The sequence below is a fragment of the Pipra filicauda genome, unplaced genomic scaffold (genome assembly GCF_003945595.2).
Source record: "Pipra filicauda isolate LSUMZ 115617 unplaced genomic scaffold, ASM394559v2 scaffold123_size2130275_pilon, whole genome shotgun sequence".
NCBI lineage: Eukaryota > Metazoa > Chordata > Aves > Passeriformes > Pipridae > Pipra > Pipra filicauda.
In genome coordinates, this window is record NW_024103696.1 from 886864 (window position 1) to 906046 (window position 19183).

Sequence of the window (19183 nt, forward strand, 5' to 3'; positions counted from 1 at the left end):
ACCTGGTAGGTCACGAAATCCTCAGCAGTCGTGTGGAATGTTAAATCTCCAGAACTATATTTTTTCATACAGACTGGTTCTGAAACTTTAGTCTTGTTTTCTAGGTATAAACACTTCTGATAATAAGAGAAATATGAACAGCAGTGTATGATCCCAAACAACAGTTTATACTGAATTAAAACATTAGCTTCACCCCTTAGACACAAGACACAATTTATTGTCTTATCATATAATTAGAACAACAGAGCATGCAATTTGTTTATGCACCACTGACCTCTAAAGAGCTCATTGATATTGTGGATCCAGTTTCACTTCTTGATAATCCTGCATTGTCATCCAGCTCTGAGGCAATGAAATTCTTCACTGCTGTGCGGGGCTCAAATGGCAAATTCTGCATATGTTCTTGGGTGGGAAGATGCTGGTCTAAATTGATATTAAATTGGTCCATTACAGAGGGATTCATATTGAACTCTGGATTAACTTTGTAGTGCAATAGCCTTTCATGAGGCAAGGTATCCATGCCTATATTCATTTTGCTCTCATCTTTCAGTGATGGCTGGGTATTTACTGAGCCCCGGGGCATGACTATATAATCGCTTTCTATCATCCGTTCTTGAGGATGGACTATGTCCATATCTGCACCTCTCAAATTATCATCAGTGCATAAATACACAGTCCTCCGCAACTCACTGTTGTCTTTTTTTAAGCACTGATTGGCCAGTTCACTCATACTCATAGGCATGTGGAGCCCTGTTGGTTGCTGGATGATGACTTTGGAGATGATGTTTCCAGGCAAGGTTGAATAGCTCATTCCTTCAGGGTTTGGTCCCTTTTCCTCCTCTTCATCATTCAGTGAAATTCTAGAAAGTGTTCCTGTTATAGTAGCTGCTCTGCAAGGTCCAATGTCTTTATGCAGAACTGTGGGTCAGAGAAAAGAATTCTTACAGCATGAAACCATGTCTACCTAACGCTACTTGAGGCTTTATTTAGCAGTGCTTCCTTTACGAGTGCGTCTTCTTAAATCTTTTTCTATCCAATTAAAAACTCTCATTTTATAAATAATTTTTGGAAAGTGCTTTTGTGTGGCTTTTTTTGTTGCTGTTTTTGTTCTGTTTTGTTTTTTTAAATCAACATCTCTTAATCTGCTGTATACAACTGACACAGATTTCTGACTAAGCTTCAGTCATTTATATAAGTTAAAACACTCCTTCACTTATTCCTACTGCCTTACATAGATATTAGGTGACTTACAGCTTAAGCAAAAGCCTGCCATGTGGAACTCATTAAGGGTTTTCAAAAAAAAAAATACTATGACATCTACTGCCATTATTAACTCCACATAACCTCCCAGAAAATGTCAAACAGATTGTAAGGCAGAATCATTTTGTCAATCCATTGTAATGACCTACCATAAGATTACAACCATGAGCATGTGTTCCTGAGCTCCCAAATGTTCCTTTTCACTGGCTTTTAAAAACTCTTCTCTGTTAAATTATGTTTCAAAAAGAAGTGACGAAAGAATTACCACACTAGGAAGAAATTCCATTGGTATAAGAAAGAATATTTTGCTGCAGCTGAAAAGGTTATAAAGGATATAAACATGTTTTATAGAAGAGTCATAACCCACTTTTACTGGGCTTATTCCAGCTAAGTGCAAGGATTTTCTGGTCCTGGTTGAAAATATTTTAATTCACACCAGTGCTAGTTTGCACAATAAAATCCTGCTCATGGGTTGAGACAGAAGGACAACTTGAAGTATCTCAGGTATTACATTTACATCCCTTCCAGCTGCCTAAGGGCTCTGATGACCCAGATCCCCCAGTGCCTGTCAGTTCACTGCCTTCTTCCACAGCAAGCAGCTTATAAGGCACCCCACTCTCCTATGTCACAGTAACTCTCATTTGTCCATTATGAAGAAAACAATTTGCTTCTAAACAGCGGTGCACAAATACTTGAATTCAGTGGCTGCTTCATTGCTTCCAGTGACACTTGTTAAGACATTTCAAACAGTGACCTATTCCAAAATTTTTCATTAAAAGAAAGTGAGTTTAAATGCTTATCTAGTAAAGCCTGCTCATAACTGGATTCAAAGTCCGTCTCCTTAAGGATGCCTCTGACAAGGCTCCCCATACTGCAGCGCTATGTTATCAAAGGTAAGAAGTAGGAGCTACGTGGATATCGATTTTTGTCTGCACTGGATGGTGATAGACACCCATTTGTGTTACAATGTACTATCCTATTCCCTTCAAAATACGTGTGCATATTAAAACTGATCTATAGGGAAAAACTAATATCGCAAGAAACTCAATTGGCAGTTTTTTAAAGGTGGGTGACTGGAAACCCAGACTTTACCTTAATGAGATCAGCTTTCTTGGCTCCCCATACAGCCAGCAAAGAGAGAGTGTTCCCCAGGTGGGTGATGCAGAACTGCTAAGTCAGGCTTCTGCCCTGACTCACCCTGTGAAAAAGACACCCCCTCTCTCTTTCTCTCTCCATTCACTGAAAACCGAGGGTGTCTAGGCAGGACTGCTGCCCTAGGAAGAACTGTCCTTTGGGAATATCTCCTAGATTTAAAAAGTTCTGTAGGGTTTAAATGGTCATTTATTTCACACTGTACTTTATTTAACAAGGTTGGCAAATAAATTCCTGAAAATGTGTTATTTTTAATATGTGGAAACAAACATAGCTGACTAATTAAAGATCATACCACTGAAATATCTTTAAAAAAAAACAAGTTGAGGAATAAAATTTAATTTCCTTAAACTATTGTGGATTTCACTCAGAGTCCTAACAAACCCTCTTTAAAATTAACACAAATTGATGCATCCTTCATATACATAGCTGTTAAGATACCCTATTTTTTGTTTTGCTATAGCAAAATGATTGTATCACATTTGCTTGTGTAATAGGGCAAGGAAAGTTTAACATGTTAAGAGAGGTCTTCTTTCCAAAACTATTTGCTTTCCAATAGACAATCACACTTTTCATTACTTTTCAACTGCTGAATTCTAGTTAAAGGCTTTTGTAAGAATATGAAATAAATGTATTCATACAGTGACATCACTTTTCACTTTTTCTTTTTGATTGCATTTATAAATATTTTCTCTAAGTGGTTAAACCCTGATTTTTTCTGGTTTTCACTTCATAAGAAACTAGTACAAATCTTCTTTTTATTGGCTAAATATTCTCTCAATGGTCTTACCTGACCGACAAGCAATGTCCACGTCCTTCTCAAAATCAGTCTGTAATGAGAAACAATGAAACAGAAAAGCCATTATTAATTAAAAAATAAACCACAATACATTTTTGGCAACTAGCGCTTCCAGAATGTCCTACTTACAGGGTCACAGTCTCTTAAAAGTGGTTTCTTGTTGCTGAGAAGGTGAAGTGTATTGTTTTACAACAGCAGAGCTTTACAAAGTTTCCTAAAGTATAACTGGGTGGTTTTCAAAGTATGCTGCCTGACCAGAAAAAATAAAATAAAATAGGTGCAAGTAGAATATATAATTTTAATAAAATGATACAGTGTGTAGTTTTTAATGTATATGGAAGAATAACTTCTACATCTCATCTAAGGATCTTCTTTAAGAAAGCTTTTCATAGTAATTTTATGAACAGAACTATGAAAAATAACCTGCATACAAATTACTGTGAATAAGTGTAACCCAATTAGTCCACCCTGTTTGTAACATCATTAATCTGTTATGACATGCTTATTTGTAATAAAACATTCTGTCATTCCTTACTACTTATGTAATCACATAAAATTTTTTAGTTGTAATAGAACAACTATTATTTATTTTATTGTGCAAAAATTAATTGTAAGAACTTAGAATGGATTTTAAAAGTTGGAAATCAAAGCACACTTTTCCCAGTTAAACAAAACTATTTATTCTGTTAGAGAATTCAATTAATTTTTGTTTTATTTCCACAAGAAGTTTATTATATGCAAAATGTTCAGTAAAACAGATCTCTTTCTTGCTTGTGGAGTCCAAACATTAAATTATTTTTTGAGTCATAATTTTTGAAGGGCATCTGCTTGATGAGTCTTGCATTTTTGCTGAGCCTTGCATATTTTTAGGGCCTGATTCTGTCCCCATTATAGTCAATGATAAACTGTTGTTGAAAGTGAAGAGACCAATATGTTGTCTTAATATACTACCCAACAATATTAGTAAATCCAAATTGACACACTGAGTTATTCACTATCTTCTTAATTCAAGACACTAAGTAGATTCCCCCTGTAGAACCTCTAGCGCTTTCTCTGACTTAGTTTGAAAAGAACATTTTTCAAGGCCTCATGAAAGGAAGACTCCCAAATGCATCAGCACTCTTTACATCGACAGTAGAAAAAGTCACGATATATAATTAGATTATTTTCATATTCTTGTGTAAAACTCTTTTGTCCTAAAGAGCACTAGTGGAAGATATTAATTCACTGTGCTCCACTAAATAATCACACCAGTAATTTAAAACTTACTAAGAGATTTAAGCAAGCAGATAATGACCTAAACAGACTTATGCTTTAAAACTGTGTTAATATTTCAGCTATGCATACCTGCCACATACAATACAGTAAGCTTTTGCTTTTGTCTAGGAACACTAAATTCATAGTCAAAGAAGAAAATAAAAGCTAACCATGATTTGAGCATGTCCATTAGGAAAAGAACTTGAAGAATCTGCATTGATTGGATCCTGGCAGTTTCTCAGCCGACATCTGAATGCATCTTGAACCTGTGAAGACAATACTTTATACCTACTGATTCCTGTAGCATAATATAATCTACTCCTATTAGAGATTTAATTAAACCATATGGAATGCAATGCATGACATTTCTCTACCACACTTAATAAATCGGAAGCAATAAACATAAATGTCTATTTCTGCCATTTTTTACATTTGCTATATTTTGTGGCTGCTACAAATTCTGTCAGTCTATCACATCAAGAACACAGAATTAGATTCACCTATTACCAGAATTAGCAAGTGATGACATAGTATTCAAGCCAAATCTTTCTTAGTGATAGTATTTGGCTTTGTCTTCTCATTCATTTTGGTACAGGTCTGATAACAGGATTAATAGATACACTGTTAACCATCGCAAAATAAAATGTATCTTCTGGTTGATCAAAATAAGATTCTTGAAAGACAGTTCTTATCAGTTAGTGTAATCAGACACATGGTGCTCTCCTTTAAAGAATAAGTCTATTTGAAAGATACTACCGATTCAATCATAACCTCTAATTCCACATATAGGGAATCTGCATATTCTCTAGGAGTAAAACTCAGATCAGAGAAATATCTTCAGTGTGAGCAAAAGAAGGACAGTGGACTCTTTGCATAGCAACAGATTTCTTGAAAGTAGAAAAGGAATTCCTCAGAAATTGATGTTTACTTATATGATCCATAAAGTAAATTTGAAGACTTGTCCCTAAAATACAATACATTTGAGGAATTATCTTGTCACAGGAAGGGCTATTTTTACTTCCATTTTGGGCGGAACATATATCTAAAGAAATACTATTATGCAACACTTCTGTCAGAAAGATGTGGTTCAACAGAGAGGCACATTCAAAAGGAAAATGCTGTTCCTGTTTGCTGACAGTAGAATGCAAATATATTTTGCTGCTTTTTCAGGTGTACAACAATAAGGACGGCAAGGCAACTTTTGGAATCTAAAGTTTTACAACGTGAATGTTGTTTACAGAAACACAAGTGTCCATATTAGATATGTATAATCATACACCTGATTGCAAGAATGACTTGGAAAACGGGAACTTGATTGGGTGATCTTCAATCAAAACAAACTGATATAATTTCTTGTTTGAAAATGAAAGTATCCTCGATGAAATGCATATTAAAAACTACATTAATTTATTATCTGTAAAAATTACTTGATGTCATATTCAGAATAATCAAAAGCGAGACAATTTCTTCTACTCATGGACATTTTGTGAAGAGCAGAAGAGGATAAACCATTAATTGTTCATGATGAGAAGCTGTCCCCTTTCAGTCCATCATGTTCTATTGCAAGTTGTTTAGGAGCTATCACAAAAGGGAAAATGAAGTAGAAAAAAAATAATTTTGTAATTATGAAGCATTATTTTAAAGTGCTCAACCATTAAATGAGTAAGAGTGTTCTGCAGTCTTGATAAGTGACTGCTGCAGGTGGAGAAAGCTGAATATAGAGCAGAAAGAAGAGTGAAGCAAGGTGGGAAGGTTTGGATTAATTTAAAAACACCAAGACTTACCACATGTGGTAATTTAAAGTGTGCTGTATTGAGACTCAGATTTTGATTTTAGGCACTACACTCGCCTTGGTTTTCTGTGTGTTTGATGTTAATTTAATTTGGCATCTCCTAGTTGCTGCAAATTTAATCCAAGTCTTCTCTCAGTTTATCAATGCTGAAGTTAGGTCACACTTCAGAGTTTTATGCACTTGGATAAGCACTGGTACAGTGAATTGACAAAAAATAAAATAAAAATTCCCTCCAAAGCATCCCCAGCTGTGCTGAATCTGATCTCAAGGCTTATGATGTTTGACTCCAAAGCATTTTTACTTCAGGACATACTGTTTGATCTCACTCTGTGCAGTAGGCCTCCTCATTTTTGGGACACTCTGTTCATAGAGCTTTCCCAGTTCCGATAGCTCCAGAGATCTCAAGATTTTCACATCCTTTCACTATCTTCTGTATTTAAGCAGCGAATCTTAATTTTAGGATCCTCTTAAATACGCATGCGTTTCTGAAGTGCAAGCAGCATATGATTTGAACATGTTAACAGAATGTCAAATGTAGCCGTATTCATCATATTGACATATGTTGCAATTTCTAGGTGTCCTCGCCCAAGTCAGAAACAAAATGGGTGAACTTTCTAAATACCAGCTTAGTTTTCTCAAACTGCTTCTTCAGAATTGTTGTTTGAGTATGTAAAGGCTGTGCTGTCTTTACATTTTATACATTTTACTTTGAAACATAATCTTGTTTTCCCTCCCTTCCTTTTAGCATCAAAATACAAGATTTTCTTAGAGCCAGGCAGAGCAGGAGAGACAGATGTGATGAACATGCAGATACCAGGGAAGTGGTTTCCTTAGCAACGGTAACCAGCTCCAAGCTTTTATAACTTACCCTCGCCCTACTCATGTACTTTTTATTTTTCTCCTGCAATATAGAAATGTGGGCTCTAGACACCAACGATGCATTTAATCCAAATGCTCTCTACTCCGCAGAGCACAGCTAAAGAAGAAAATACACATGGATTCCTCCCATCACCAGAATTAAAAGGAGTTACTGAGTGTGATCCAAATCAGCTTTACAGCATCTTGTGTTCAAGCAGATCAGGCAAACTATTTTGCTCAGATGAAGAAGCTTCGAGGCTAACCTGTTGTAGTGGGTTTCTGTGGCTGCGTTTCAGTAGTAAGGGTGGGGAGGCTACAGGGGGGGCTTCTGTTAGAAGCTGCTAGAAGCTTCCTCTGTTCTGTGGAGCCAATGCCAGCCTACTCCAGAACAGACTTCCTGCCACTGGCCAAGGCCGAGCCAATTAGGAGTAATCGTAACGCCCCTGTGATAACATATTTAAGAACAAAAGATGGTTGTGCAGAAGAAATTCCAGCCAGGGAAGAGCAGAGTGAGAACATGGGAATAACAACATAGACACCAAGGTCAGTGCAGAAGGAGGGGGAGGATGTACTCCAGGTGCCAGAGCCGTGGCCCCTGCAGCCCATGATGCAGACTATGGTGGAGCAGCTGTGCCCCTGCAGCCCATGGAGGACTATCGGGGTGCAGAGACCCACCTGCAGCCCATGGAGGAGCCCCTGCTGGAGCAGGTGGATGCATGAAGGAGGCTGTGACCCTGTGGGAGGCCCAGGATGGAGTGGGGTCCTGCTGGAGACCTGCAGCCTGTGGAGAAGGAAGCCCACGCTGGAGCAGGTTTTTCTGGGTAGGACTTGTGGCCCTTGTGGGGGACTCACACTGGTACAGCTCATCCGTGAAGGACTGTACCCCATGGAGGAGTGACCCATGGGACAGCAGTCTGGGAAGAACTGCTGCCCGAGGGATGGACTCGCTCTGGAGAGGTCCATCAAGGACTGTCTCCTGTGCGAGGGACCCCACGGGAGCAGGGGAAGGACTCCTCTCTCTGAGCAGCGGCAGAAACAACAACTGACCGTAACCTTCATTCCCGTCTCCCTGCACTGCTGGGGGGAGGAGGGAGAACATACAAGGAAGGAGGGGGGGGGAAGGTGTTTTTAAGACTTATCTCTCACTGTTTGGCTCTTATCGTGTTAGTAATAAATATAAGTACTATCCCCACTTTGAGTCTTGTTTTGCCTGTGAAGGTAATCAGTCACTGACCTCTCCCAGCTCTTATCTCTACTCATGAATTATTAGCTGATTTTTTTTCTCTCTCCACTGTCCAGTTGTAGAGGGGAGTGAGATAGCGGCTTTAGTGGTTACCTGGTATCTGGCCAGAGTCAACACACTACACCTCTCCTATCATTCTCTTTTCTGTAACACACACATCACCATCTTCCAGTGCCCAATAAGATGTTTAAACAGCAAGGTGAGGAAAGAAAAACAGCCCTGAGCTCTCTGGGCTAAGAAGACAACATAAAGCAGTAATACCTAACCCTATTTTGCATGTTTTCTTCCAAAATTTCCAAATGGTCTATAAGAGGTCTTATGCTTAAGAAGTATTATATTTATTTGAGAAGTAAGGAAACAGAAGTATAGAAAGATTTAATTTCTTTCCAAAAGACACTGAATTGATGCCAGACAGAAATAGATGACACATAGTGCCGACTAAGTCAAACACTTAGTTGGCTTCCTAATGCAGCCCTGTCACACAAGATCTTCAATACAGAGTACTAGAGAAAGTAACAAATGTTTCCATCATTTATGTTTATATCAATATAACTAAGAGGAAAAATGGGGATTTTACATATAATTGTAGAACTCTGTCTTTTTTTTAATGTAATGACGATAAAGGCATACTAAAGCAGGGCTGTCCTCTTTGTTTGAATTTTATGGTGGTATATTCCACCCCATTTTTTTTTTTCCTGACAGTCAGAATTATTGTTTTGCCTGTGCCGGCACGCTATAAATATTAGATCAATCCTGTAGGCTATAACTGAGATAGCTTTGTAGCTTTCATCAAGAGTGACAAATACGTTGGCAAGGTTTCCCTGACAGGCACTGGCAGAGCTAAATGCTTTTGCAGACAACCAAAAGTAACAGACTATTCTTTCAGCTGGAAGGAAACCTGGGCAGTGCAAAGACAGCATTCCACACTCTGCAAGATGGCCACTGTCTTGGCCTAAGGGTCTCTGGAGCTAGAAAGCCAGACTCTCTAGAGCCAGATTGAAACATAGCTTACAGGAGTTACAACTCTTTCTGTGTAGTAGCTTGTTGCAGTAAACAGTTATGTCTTTGATGCTGCAATTTGAACTAAGTGCAGACTTGAAACAAAAATTGTTTCAAGTGCATCAACTTTTACTCCTCTTCTTGAAGACATTTCTATTACTTTACTTTTCCTGTATGAAAAATATTGCTTTTGTTAATTCCTCAAGTGTTTTGTCCAGTTTGCAATTTAAATATGGAGGACTAAAGAAGATTCATTGTGTTCTGTCAAATAAGAGGTCAATCAGCAATATGCTTAGGCTTCTTTGTCTTCTACCACCATCACTATTATTAGCTTGACTGGAGATAGTATACTGATTAGAGAATAAGTTGTCTCTGTACATTTACTGCTCCCTAAGTTGGCAGGACTGAAGAAAAACTCCTCCTCCTTTTTGACAAGGGAGAACCCAGACAAACCTTAGTGTTTTTTGGACCTCACTGGGAAATCTTCTCATGAAGTCATTTTTTTTAAATACCGTGTAGATAGATTATTTACCTGTTTTATCAATGCCTTTCTTCTAGAATCTCAGTGTTAAAACCAGGATGAGTAACTGCTGAGACTGACTTGCTGGAACAACTCCTCTCAGAAGTTAAAGGGAGTAATGATTCTTTGCAGTTAGATTTTATATATCTCTATATCGATCTCTCTCTCTCTCTCTCTCTCTCTCTCTCTGTGATTTGCTAAAAAAGCAGCAAATAAAATAAACCATAACTACTGATTGCCTACACATAAACAATGAAGATTCTAAATTCCTGTATGAACATATTTATAACCACATATTTTTGCATATTGCTTGCACTAGAAACAGTGAGTTAAAACTGGTTCCAGTCAAGGTATCCTATGCATTTGAAAATTGAGTTTACTTATAGAAGAGACTAATTCCACCTCTATCATCACAGTCCTCTCTGCAAGTATGGTCAGACAAGAATGTTTCTATGAGCACTTCAGCACTGTCAAAACATTACCTGGGAATGAAGCATTGCAGCAAAGAGCTGTCATTAGAGTAAGAAACCTGTCTTTAATTCAAGGCTTAAGGAATTGTTGGAAGATGTCTGTTGATTTTCGTCTTTCATCATTAGTCAAAATACATTTTTTCCAAATAATCTTCTGCATTACTGCACTGATGCAGGTTTCAATGTCTGACTTTTAAATTTTTTTATTTTATATTTTATACAGTGCTGTGCTATGTTACATTTAGAATTTCTCATGAATTTTCGTCTGTTTTTCGACAAAATGAATGACATCAAAATCAAAGGCTGTGTTGCTGTCTCTCTGAATCCTTACAAAGGACACGAGGAAATGGAATTAAGACACAAGGAAATTGAATTAGAACATGAGGAAAGAGAATGAACAGGGGAATTCAGATTGGACACTAGAAAAAGGTTCTTCACTCTGAGGATGGTCAGTCACTGGAACATACTTCCCAAGGGAGTGGTCACGGGACCAACCCTGTCAGTGTTCAAGGAGTGTCTGGACAGCACTCTTAGTCACGTGGTTTAGTTTCAGGAAGTTTTGCAAGAAGCAGAGAGTTGGACTCGATGCTCCTTATAGGTCCATTCCAATCTGAGATATTCTATGACTCTGTGAAACATAATGCTGTCATACTGCTTTGGTTTTGAATGTTTCACATGCAACCTGGAACTAAATATATATATTTTAAAACAAAAAACTGTTCCCTAGGACAGTAAGCGGGAGGTAGAATGCACTTTCTAAGCTAATTAATAAATCCCAGTGGATACACAAATTTCATAGACAGCAAAACCAGTATGAAACCACTATTCTTTCTACTGAAAATAGGTGCAGTGTCTTGCCATTTTACTAAAAGAATATGTGAAATGATGACTTTCAGATTTACAGATGATACTACCCTCTTTCACAGATGTAAATCTTATGGGGAAAGAAAATGCTGGAGAAAATAAGGGTATTGCAAGACAGTTCTAGACAAAATAGATTTGTCTTGAGTATTATCTTATTCTGCACATATTTTTATCCTGAACAAAAAGGAAAGTCAAAAGAAGAAAAAAAGAAAGAAAATGTATTAAAGGAGTAAGCCCTTTCCAACGGGAAAGCTGATAAACTAAGAAATACAAACGTCCATTGCCTTTCACAGCACGACTAAAGGTGAAGGAATCAGCAGAACGTAAGGCGCCAATTTCTGCAAGTTATTGATTTTTTCTTTAAAAATTGAAAACTTAAATCTTTGATAAGATAATCACCTATGTATTCTGTGCAGGATAGAGATATAAAGCTCATGTAAAGTGGTGCAGTACTGAAAGACTTGAATAAATTATGTTATTCATAATTATTTTTATGAATATACTAAATTTCAGTGTTTAAAGGGTGTCAGTGGTGGAAAGGGAAACCACTGTGTGAGATTCCTCACTTGGAGTTGACAAAAAACCCTTTTCGAAACATCTTTCTGGTTGTTTTAGTCCTGAAGTGCTTTCAAATAACTCGTCAGTCACAGGGAACCATGCTGGACAGTATAATTTGGTTTACTGGTGTGGTAAATATCCTGAAGCTGATAAATGACTAGCCCACAGATGTGATAGTGGACCAGGATACTACTCTCCAGTCCAGCTCCACCTGCTCATTTTTGATAGACAGCCCCATTACTACAGATCTGCCAACAAAGCTGTTATGCTACTACTCTCAAATCCATCTCAATAAAAATGTGGGGTTAGTTAGCAGGTTAGATAGGTTAGAGAAGCTGTCACCAGAGCCGGATTAAAGAGCACTTGTGTAGGAGTTCTGCCCTCAGATTTCAGTGGTGATGAATCCTGAGGCAGGTGGCACTGAGCTGTGAAGGGCAAGCCAGGGTACTGGCTTGTCCTCACTGTTCTCAAAGCACTCATCTGTCTTCTTCCTTGCTGCTCCCATAACTTTAGTATGTACCTGAGTTTGTAGAATGGTATATCTTCATGAATATAACACATCATCTCCTTGTGGCCTCTTTCAGGGACAGTATAAGCAGAAATAATTTTGTATTTGAATCTGTTTTACAGAGTGTAAAAATCCATAGCTTTTTGTCTTCAGAAAGGCATTTGCATTCACATTTCCCTATACTCACAATACTGGGGAAGCCTAACACTTGAAAATAAACTGTACTTGGGATAGATCAAAAGACACCTTGAATTAAGTTGGTACAGTTTTATACTGACATTTTGCACTTGGCATTAACTGATCTTCCCTTCTCTCTTTCACTCATTCCTATACATCTCACCATAAAATACCTTAGTCTTTCCATGAAATATATTTCTGCAGAGTAAGTTCTATATAACATTAAAGAGAGTTGAGAGATTAACAGGAGCATAGCCCTTTAGAAAAACCGGGAAGCCATTCCTCACCTCCCTTCGGAGAATACAATGGACCATGACAATAACAAAGCCTTGTAACGAATCAAATACTGCAAAAAGTATCTGAAATAATATTGATCTTTTGTCTGTCATGGCCAGAACTGCAGACATCCAAGTCAGGGCTAGAAGTGGCAACACCACACAGGAACTCCAAAGGGATGCCCTATTGAAAAAGAGGAGAAAAGCAGCGTTGTAATATTGTAAAAAATTAATGAAAGCTCACTATTAATATAAAATATATTTAAGGATTTTTTAAATCAATTTAACTTGAAAATCACAAACAAGAATGTAACATTCATACTTTATGTTCTATAGAATATCCTGTATTCAGTTAATAAACACAGTTGCAATTTCTTTATTTTTTGTTTAAAAGTATTTAAATGTGCTTAGCACTATATACAGTGTTATAAAACACAATTTCATCATCAAACTATTGTCTCACATGCACTGTAAAAGATTTGTAACAAGAAGATGTAAATGATCAGGACTAACATGGCATTACTGGCGGTGGTGGCTGACAAAGCTGTTGTTGAAACTACTCCACACTTGGCACATTTGAGCGTCAAACCGCTATGAGGCTCACTCATCTGACTGCAAACAAACAGAACACCCACAAAAAGAACAAAATATTGAATTGTCACCAAAAAACGTTGCTACTGAAATTTAGCTTTTAAATATGACGTAATGCAGAAAAAGTAAGTAGGTTTATTCAGAATGAATGCTCTATGTTGTTGCAAAACTGTACTTTGTACTTTACATTATTGTTAGCTTTAAATGTTAATGCTATGGGGCTTCATTTCATGCAAACTCTATTTCTTCCATTTAAGCTAAAAAAGGCCCCAAATATCCAGTACTGCTCAGTACACTGAAGTAAACATAAGCACATGCTAGGGTAGACACACAAAGTGAAATCCCTCTATTCAGACCTGCTAAAAGACTGTTGCATCCAAACTTGCTGGAGAAAGAGTATAAGACACATAAAAGAGGAGTGCAAAGTATGAACCATTACAGAGCATTAATAGGTAAAGAAAACTGCAAAATTTATTCAAGCTTCAAATCAGTACATATAGCACTGTATAGTCAGATTTATACTAGTGACCTGCACAGCCCACTAACATCTGGAGTGGTTTTATTCATGCCATGTGAAGGTCTGAATACAGGGCTTGAAATGTATGGAATCTGATGAAATAAATATCAGTTGGTACTATAAAAAAGTGTGACCTGTTCCGCTTCTTAATAAAACACAGTACACAAGCATTAAGCTCAAAGCATTTTGTACGGACAATTGTACCTTGGCACCTGTCAGAAGAGTTAAAGGGCAAAACCAGGAATTTAAGTTTTCTTTTTCATATAGCATGCATTCAATGTCCCGACACAACTAAATAGATTTTTGCTATTCCTTCTCTTTCTGCTATCAGAATCAGGAATAACCGTAACTGACTGAGATGCAACAGGAAGGGTGCTTTACCTATTCCCATCTGGAAAGTGATCAACATGGTGAAGATAGGTTTTGTTTCCCAGTTATTTCAACCAACAGAACTGTTTGTTATTGCCAAACCCAGCATTCCAAGACTTTTAACATACTGCCCAAAACAACATTGAACTCCGATGTGTTGCATTTTGATAAACCAAATGAAGAATTTCCATTAAAAAGTGCAGTATATTTCCCATAAAAATGCAGTTTCTTCTGTACAAAACCAGTGTGAACTCTGATCTTTTATAGGATGATTGTGGGGTGTGAAAATAACACACCATTTACAACAATTAAAGATATGCATTAAAGAATGAACTAGACAAATGCCTCAGGTAAGCATAAACTAAGCTTGGGAAATTACCTTTTGTCTTTGCCTGGCAATACTTCAACATTATCAGACTGGATTATTCTTTTTACCTCTAAAAACCAGCTTTGAATCTTGCAAATAATAATAGAATTTCATATGTATATAACCCAAATACAAATTTTCTGGCTGGATCTATATATATGCTACATCTTTTGTCAGGAAAATGATTGAGAACATGACTTAGATCCATCACCATTTTTTTTCCCCATGTGTTTATTCTCCATATGCTTATTAAGATGGTAAAAGGCACATGGAGTTAGTATATTTTGCCCCATTCACTTGCTTTAAATCCTACACCTGAACTTTTGACAAACATAAGCCCAATATTTGCCAGAAAGAATGAAGTTGCCTTTCTGAGCATGGCTGGCAAGAGATACTTGAGAAAGGAGTGACGATCACTTTTTTAGTGGAGGTCAAAGGCTGAACCAATTTCCATGTTCCAAAGAATAACTCAAGAGATATCATCTGCCAAGCAGTATCAAGGAATGCTGTTGCCAAACCACCATCTCATACTATCATACAAGTTAAGATTGTTTCTCATTACGGTATCTACATGTTCTCCCAGAATAACTGGATTATTTGTGACAGAATAATCTTTACTTTATCCATTTATTTTAAAATTAAATTATTTTTTAAGTAAAATATTTCTTTATTAAGTTGCGTGACTAGCAAGCAAGTTATTTGTTTCATGAGGAAAATAAAGTATAAGCAAATAGATTTCTATGGCCTACAATTGAGTAGCTGGAAAAAAATACAGCTAAATCTAAGTTTGAATACCTGTACAAAATGTACAAAGCCAAACCTGTGGCTGCTCCAACTCCTTATATCACTGGAATTAGAACATATGTGAATTTGAATTGGTGATTACTAAGTCGTTGCTACTTTTGAAATAATTTGGGTAGTTTTGTAACATTATAGATTTCACTAGTGTTATTACAGAGTTAGGAATGCTGATGGAACAACACAGACAAAAAAGTAAGGTTAAGAAATTACTACTTTCTAATGAAAAAGTAGGAAAATGGAAGAAATAAAATTAAACCTTTTGGTACATGTTTCTTAGACAATGGTGAAAGAACTGAAAACCAGAAAGACTTAACTGAATTAATATTAAATAGAAATCACACCAGGTGAAGTATTTATCATAAATGTACTCATCTAACTAATGAACTGGACTTATTAGGAATGCTACTGTTAGTTACAAGGTAAAATAATTAAAAGTGAAACTGCAATAAATTTACCCACAGCAGTAATACACAGTAAAATGAAGATACCATTGCTTATCATTGTTAGCAATGCAAATATTGGTGGAGTTAACTACAAGCTGACCCAAAATACAATACTAGAAAACTTAACTGTAAAAAATCGTTATTCAAAGTATAAATATAGTTTCATAAACATTAAGAAGGTGATGATGGACTTGTGAAATATTTTTCTCCAACATGCAATGAATCTAGGTTTGCTGCTGCGGTACTCCAAATCATTGTCATCCACTGAAAAACAGTTTCCGATGCCACCACTGTCATAATTCTTTCTTCTCACGATAACAAACAGAATTTGAATGTAAATGCAAGTAGGTAATAATACTACATTTACCTTTTTATATTTTCCACTTTTAAACAATTTTTTTTTTTTACTTTGAAATTCTGTTATACTAATCTAGAAAATACACCTGTGCAGATGTTATTTGGATGTAAGAACAACGGCAGATTCTTAACATAGTCAAAATGGCAGAATAACATTGACTTCACTAAGGGATACATTGCTGTAAGATATATTTTATAACAGTTAACACAAACGAATAACATACCCACCCATAGTCATTAAATTTGACAGCTAGACAAAAATAATCAGTTCCTTCAATACATACACTTCATAAAGCACTTTTCCTAATTGCAACAACTTTACATGTGTAACAATCTTGTGGAACCTCTGCTCAGATTTATGTTATTCTCATTTTTATTAACTTAATACTGTTGTACTTGTGTTTTATTATGTTTAGTTTGTTTAGTTGCATTCTGTCAGGATAATGCAACAGCAGCTTTTGAGATTAATGGAATCTGTTAGACACACTGTTACGCTGATATAAAAGTTCACAGCACAATCAAATGCATTTTTGGTGAATATCTGTAATTTAAAATTGGGGATAAAATTTTAATATGCTTTAAAATAACCCAATTGTTGCTTACCCCGCTCTGTGTTTGAGTTTTTTATCTAGGATTCCATCTCTGGAAACAAGCTTATTAAATACCAAAATGCCAATCACCATGTTGACCTGTCAAACAGAAAACAAATAGTTGATCTTTCAGTACCTGAAAGAAAATATTGTATCCTGTTACTTCAGAATAAGGATCTTACAGGCCTGAAAAATGCCTCCTCTTTTCCTTCAGAAATTGTGTAGCATTGCCCCTGACCACACCAAAAGAGGCCATATTCTCAAAAGGGTAACAAATATGCACCCTGCAACAGGCTTGTTTTTGAATCTTGAATTCTATGTGGTATGAAGCTGTATTTATGTACATGTCTGTTGGCCAGAAGCTTGAGTAATATAGCTTTAATATTTTGTCAGTTTTAATTGAAACAATATATCCTATTCCAGGAAAACCATTGAATATTTGAGTTGTGTGCACAGGGAAGAGCTAGTCAGAACATATGATGACTGTAACCATGTTCGTTTTTAAACATTTGTGTCCCATGTGGGTGTTCCCACTTATGCAGAACCAGCCTGTGGTTTTCCATTTGTCACTTGTCTATGTCTATGTCACTAGTCTATGTTATTCACCAAAATGCCAGTTTTGAGCCTTATTTGACTGCAGTTTACTATTTTTGTGGACCAGATGAATTCCTGGGGTAAGTCTGCTTAGCTCCATTAAAGTAAATGGTGTTATGATCACATACATGGGTTGAAGATCTAACCTAAAAAAATTTAAAGTGTTTCAGCAGTCAGACTTTGGCACTTAATGGACATACTAATGGCATTTAATGGAAAACTTAATGACTGTTATTATCCATTTGCATTATTGAAATGAACTCTATGAACCTGTTTCTACATGGCCCTGCAAAGAGGTAATACCAATTTTTGAATCTACTAAATCAATGTTCCTTTTTTTATTTATTAGAAAAGGATAATCCTTTTTTCCTTTCAAACAGGTTTTTCAATACCTGTGCCAAAATACCTAATTGTTACTGGTCTGTCCTGCCAACTCTTCTTCAGCTTTATTTTCAGCATTAACATTTTTCAGCTGATGTTATATAATTCTTTGGCTTCATACACTTAGGCTTAAGTGGCTGCATGGAACAGCTCCTTCCACAGCTACTAGCTAATGGTAGGGCAAACTGCTACTGTGAACTTCAAACATCTCTGAACAAAGACTTGCCAATTACACAGAGAACATACAGTTAGTTCCATGTGAAAATTATGACTGGCTTTTCGTAAACATCCTTGGCTCCTCTACCATGACTGTGAGTTGTACAAAAGGATCCTGGCTTGGCTCCAGGCAATGATGAGACAAACTCTATGGGAGTAGTAAACATCCATTTCAGGAAAATTTATGTAGCTAAATAGCTATATCTTTGATGACTAGTAAGACCGATTCCCTTTTACAAGGGAAAATCGGAAATAACTGGTGCTGATAGAACTATCATAGTATAAAATTGATGGAGTGGAAAGAGGAATTAGATTCAAAATCTGTAAGGGAAAAATGCTAAACAAATTATTGTGAAAAATTCATACAGACTGCAAAGTAGATGACTGATAGCTGATGGCACAGATAGGATGCAATTTATCTTACCCTGAAGTAGACAGTTGAAATATTTCTGATGGTTTGAGCTCTAAAAGTGTGTATTTTTCTCCACTGACAATGAAAAATAGCTGGGATAACTAGATTAGATGCAGAAATCTACATTGCAGATGTCTACAATCGGGCAAAAGTGAATCTTACACCTAAATGCATTTCCAGAGATGTGGAAGATTACTACATAAACAAGAAATTTTTCCAACTATGACTTTTTTCTTTGCCTTCTAAAGCAGTAGCCATGGAGAACTTGCTGGCTGGTTCCACTCCTTCTGTTGCTTTTGCTGGCACAGCAATACACTGCCAAGCAGCACTCTATCAAGAATGTCACTGAATTTCACAAGGAAGTGACAATTGCGTAGATGCCGCTGATAATAACTCAGTGATGCCTGTAAAAAGTTTTCTGTGCCACTAATCAGTACATTATTCTTTCACAGCTTAATGTATAAACACGGAAAATTAATTGGTATAAAGTGATATAATTAAATCAATCATGAATTCAAAATACTGAAGGTATGTTAAACAATACTAATCTCAGTATTTACAGCAAAATGCAATGTTACTGTATAGCTAAGCTTTTATAATTGAAATAGCACTTTCCATCATTTCATATGAAAATACTGGAAATTATATTAATGTTTACCAAGACAACAGCAGCTGCAGGTCCAACGAAAGCATAAAGTAGCCCTCCTTCCAGAGACAGCCAACAGCTGTAAAGAACATTAGAGAACAACTAACACAAATTAAAAATAAGTATAACACATTGTCAAAAAAACCAATAATTACTACAGCATGAGA

General features: G+C 36.5%; 1 protein-coding gene across 10 annotated transcripts in view; it reads right to left on the reverse strand.

The window, feature by feature from the left end:
- The window catches only part of ADGRB3 (adhesion G protein-coupled receptor B3), a 463218-nt gene that overhangs the window by 22039 nt on the left and 421996 nt on the right, over window positions 1-19183 (reverse strand). For 6 of the 10 annotated variants that reach the window (XM_027713236.2, XM_027713243.2, XM_027713239.2 and 3 more), the window contains 8 exons: window positions 19029-19095; window positions 16781-16866; window positions 13246-13344; window positions 12745-12916; window positions 4639-4734; window positions 3203-3242; window positions 275-918; window positions 3-116 (listed from right to left, as the gene is read on the reverse strand). In XM_027713236.2, coding sequence (XP_027569037.2) covers window positions 3-116; window positions 275-918; window positions 3203-3242; window positions 4639-4734; window positions 12745-12916; window positions 13246-13344; window positions 16781-16866; window positions 19029-19095 — 1318 coding nt within the window. The remainder of the gene's footprint in view (window positions 1-2; window positions 117-274; window positions 919-3202; window positions 3243-4638; window positions 4735-12744; window positions 12917-13245; window positions 13345-16780; window positions 16867-19028; window positions 19096-19183) is intronic. The other 4 variants (XM_027713245.2, XM_027713241.2, XM_027713244.2 and 1 more) reach the window with 2 other exon arrangements.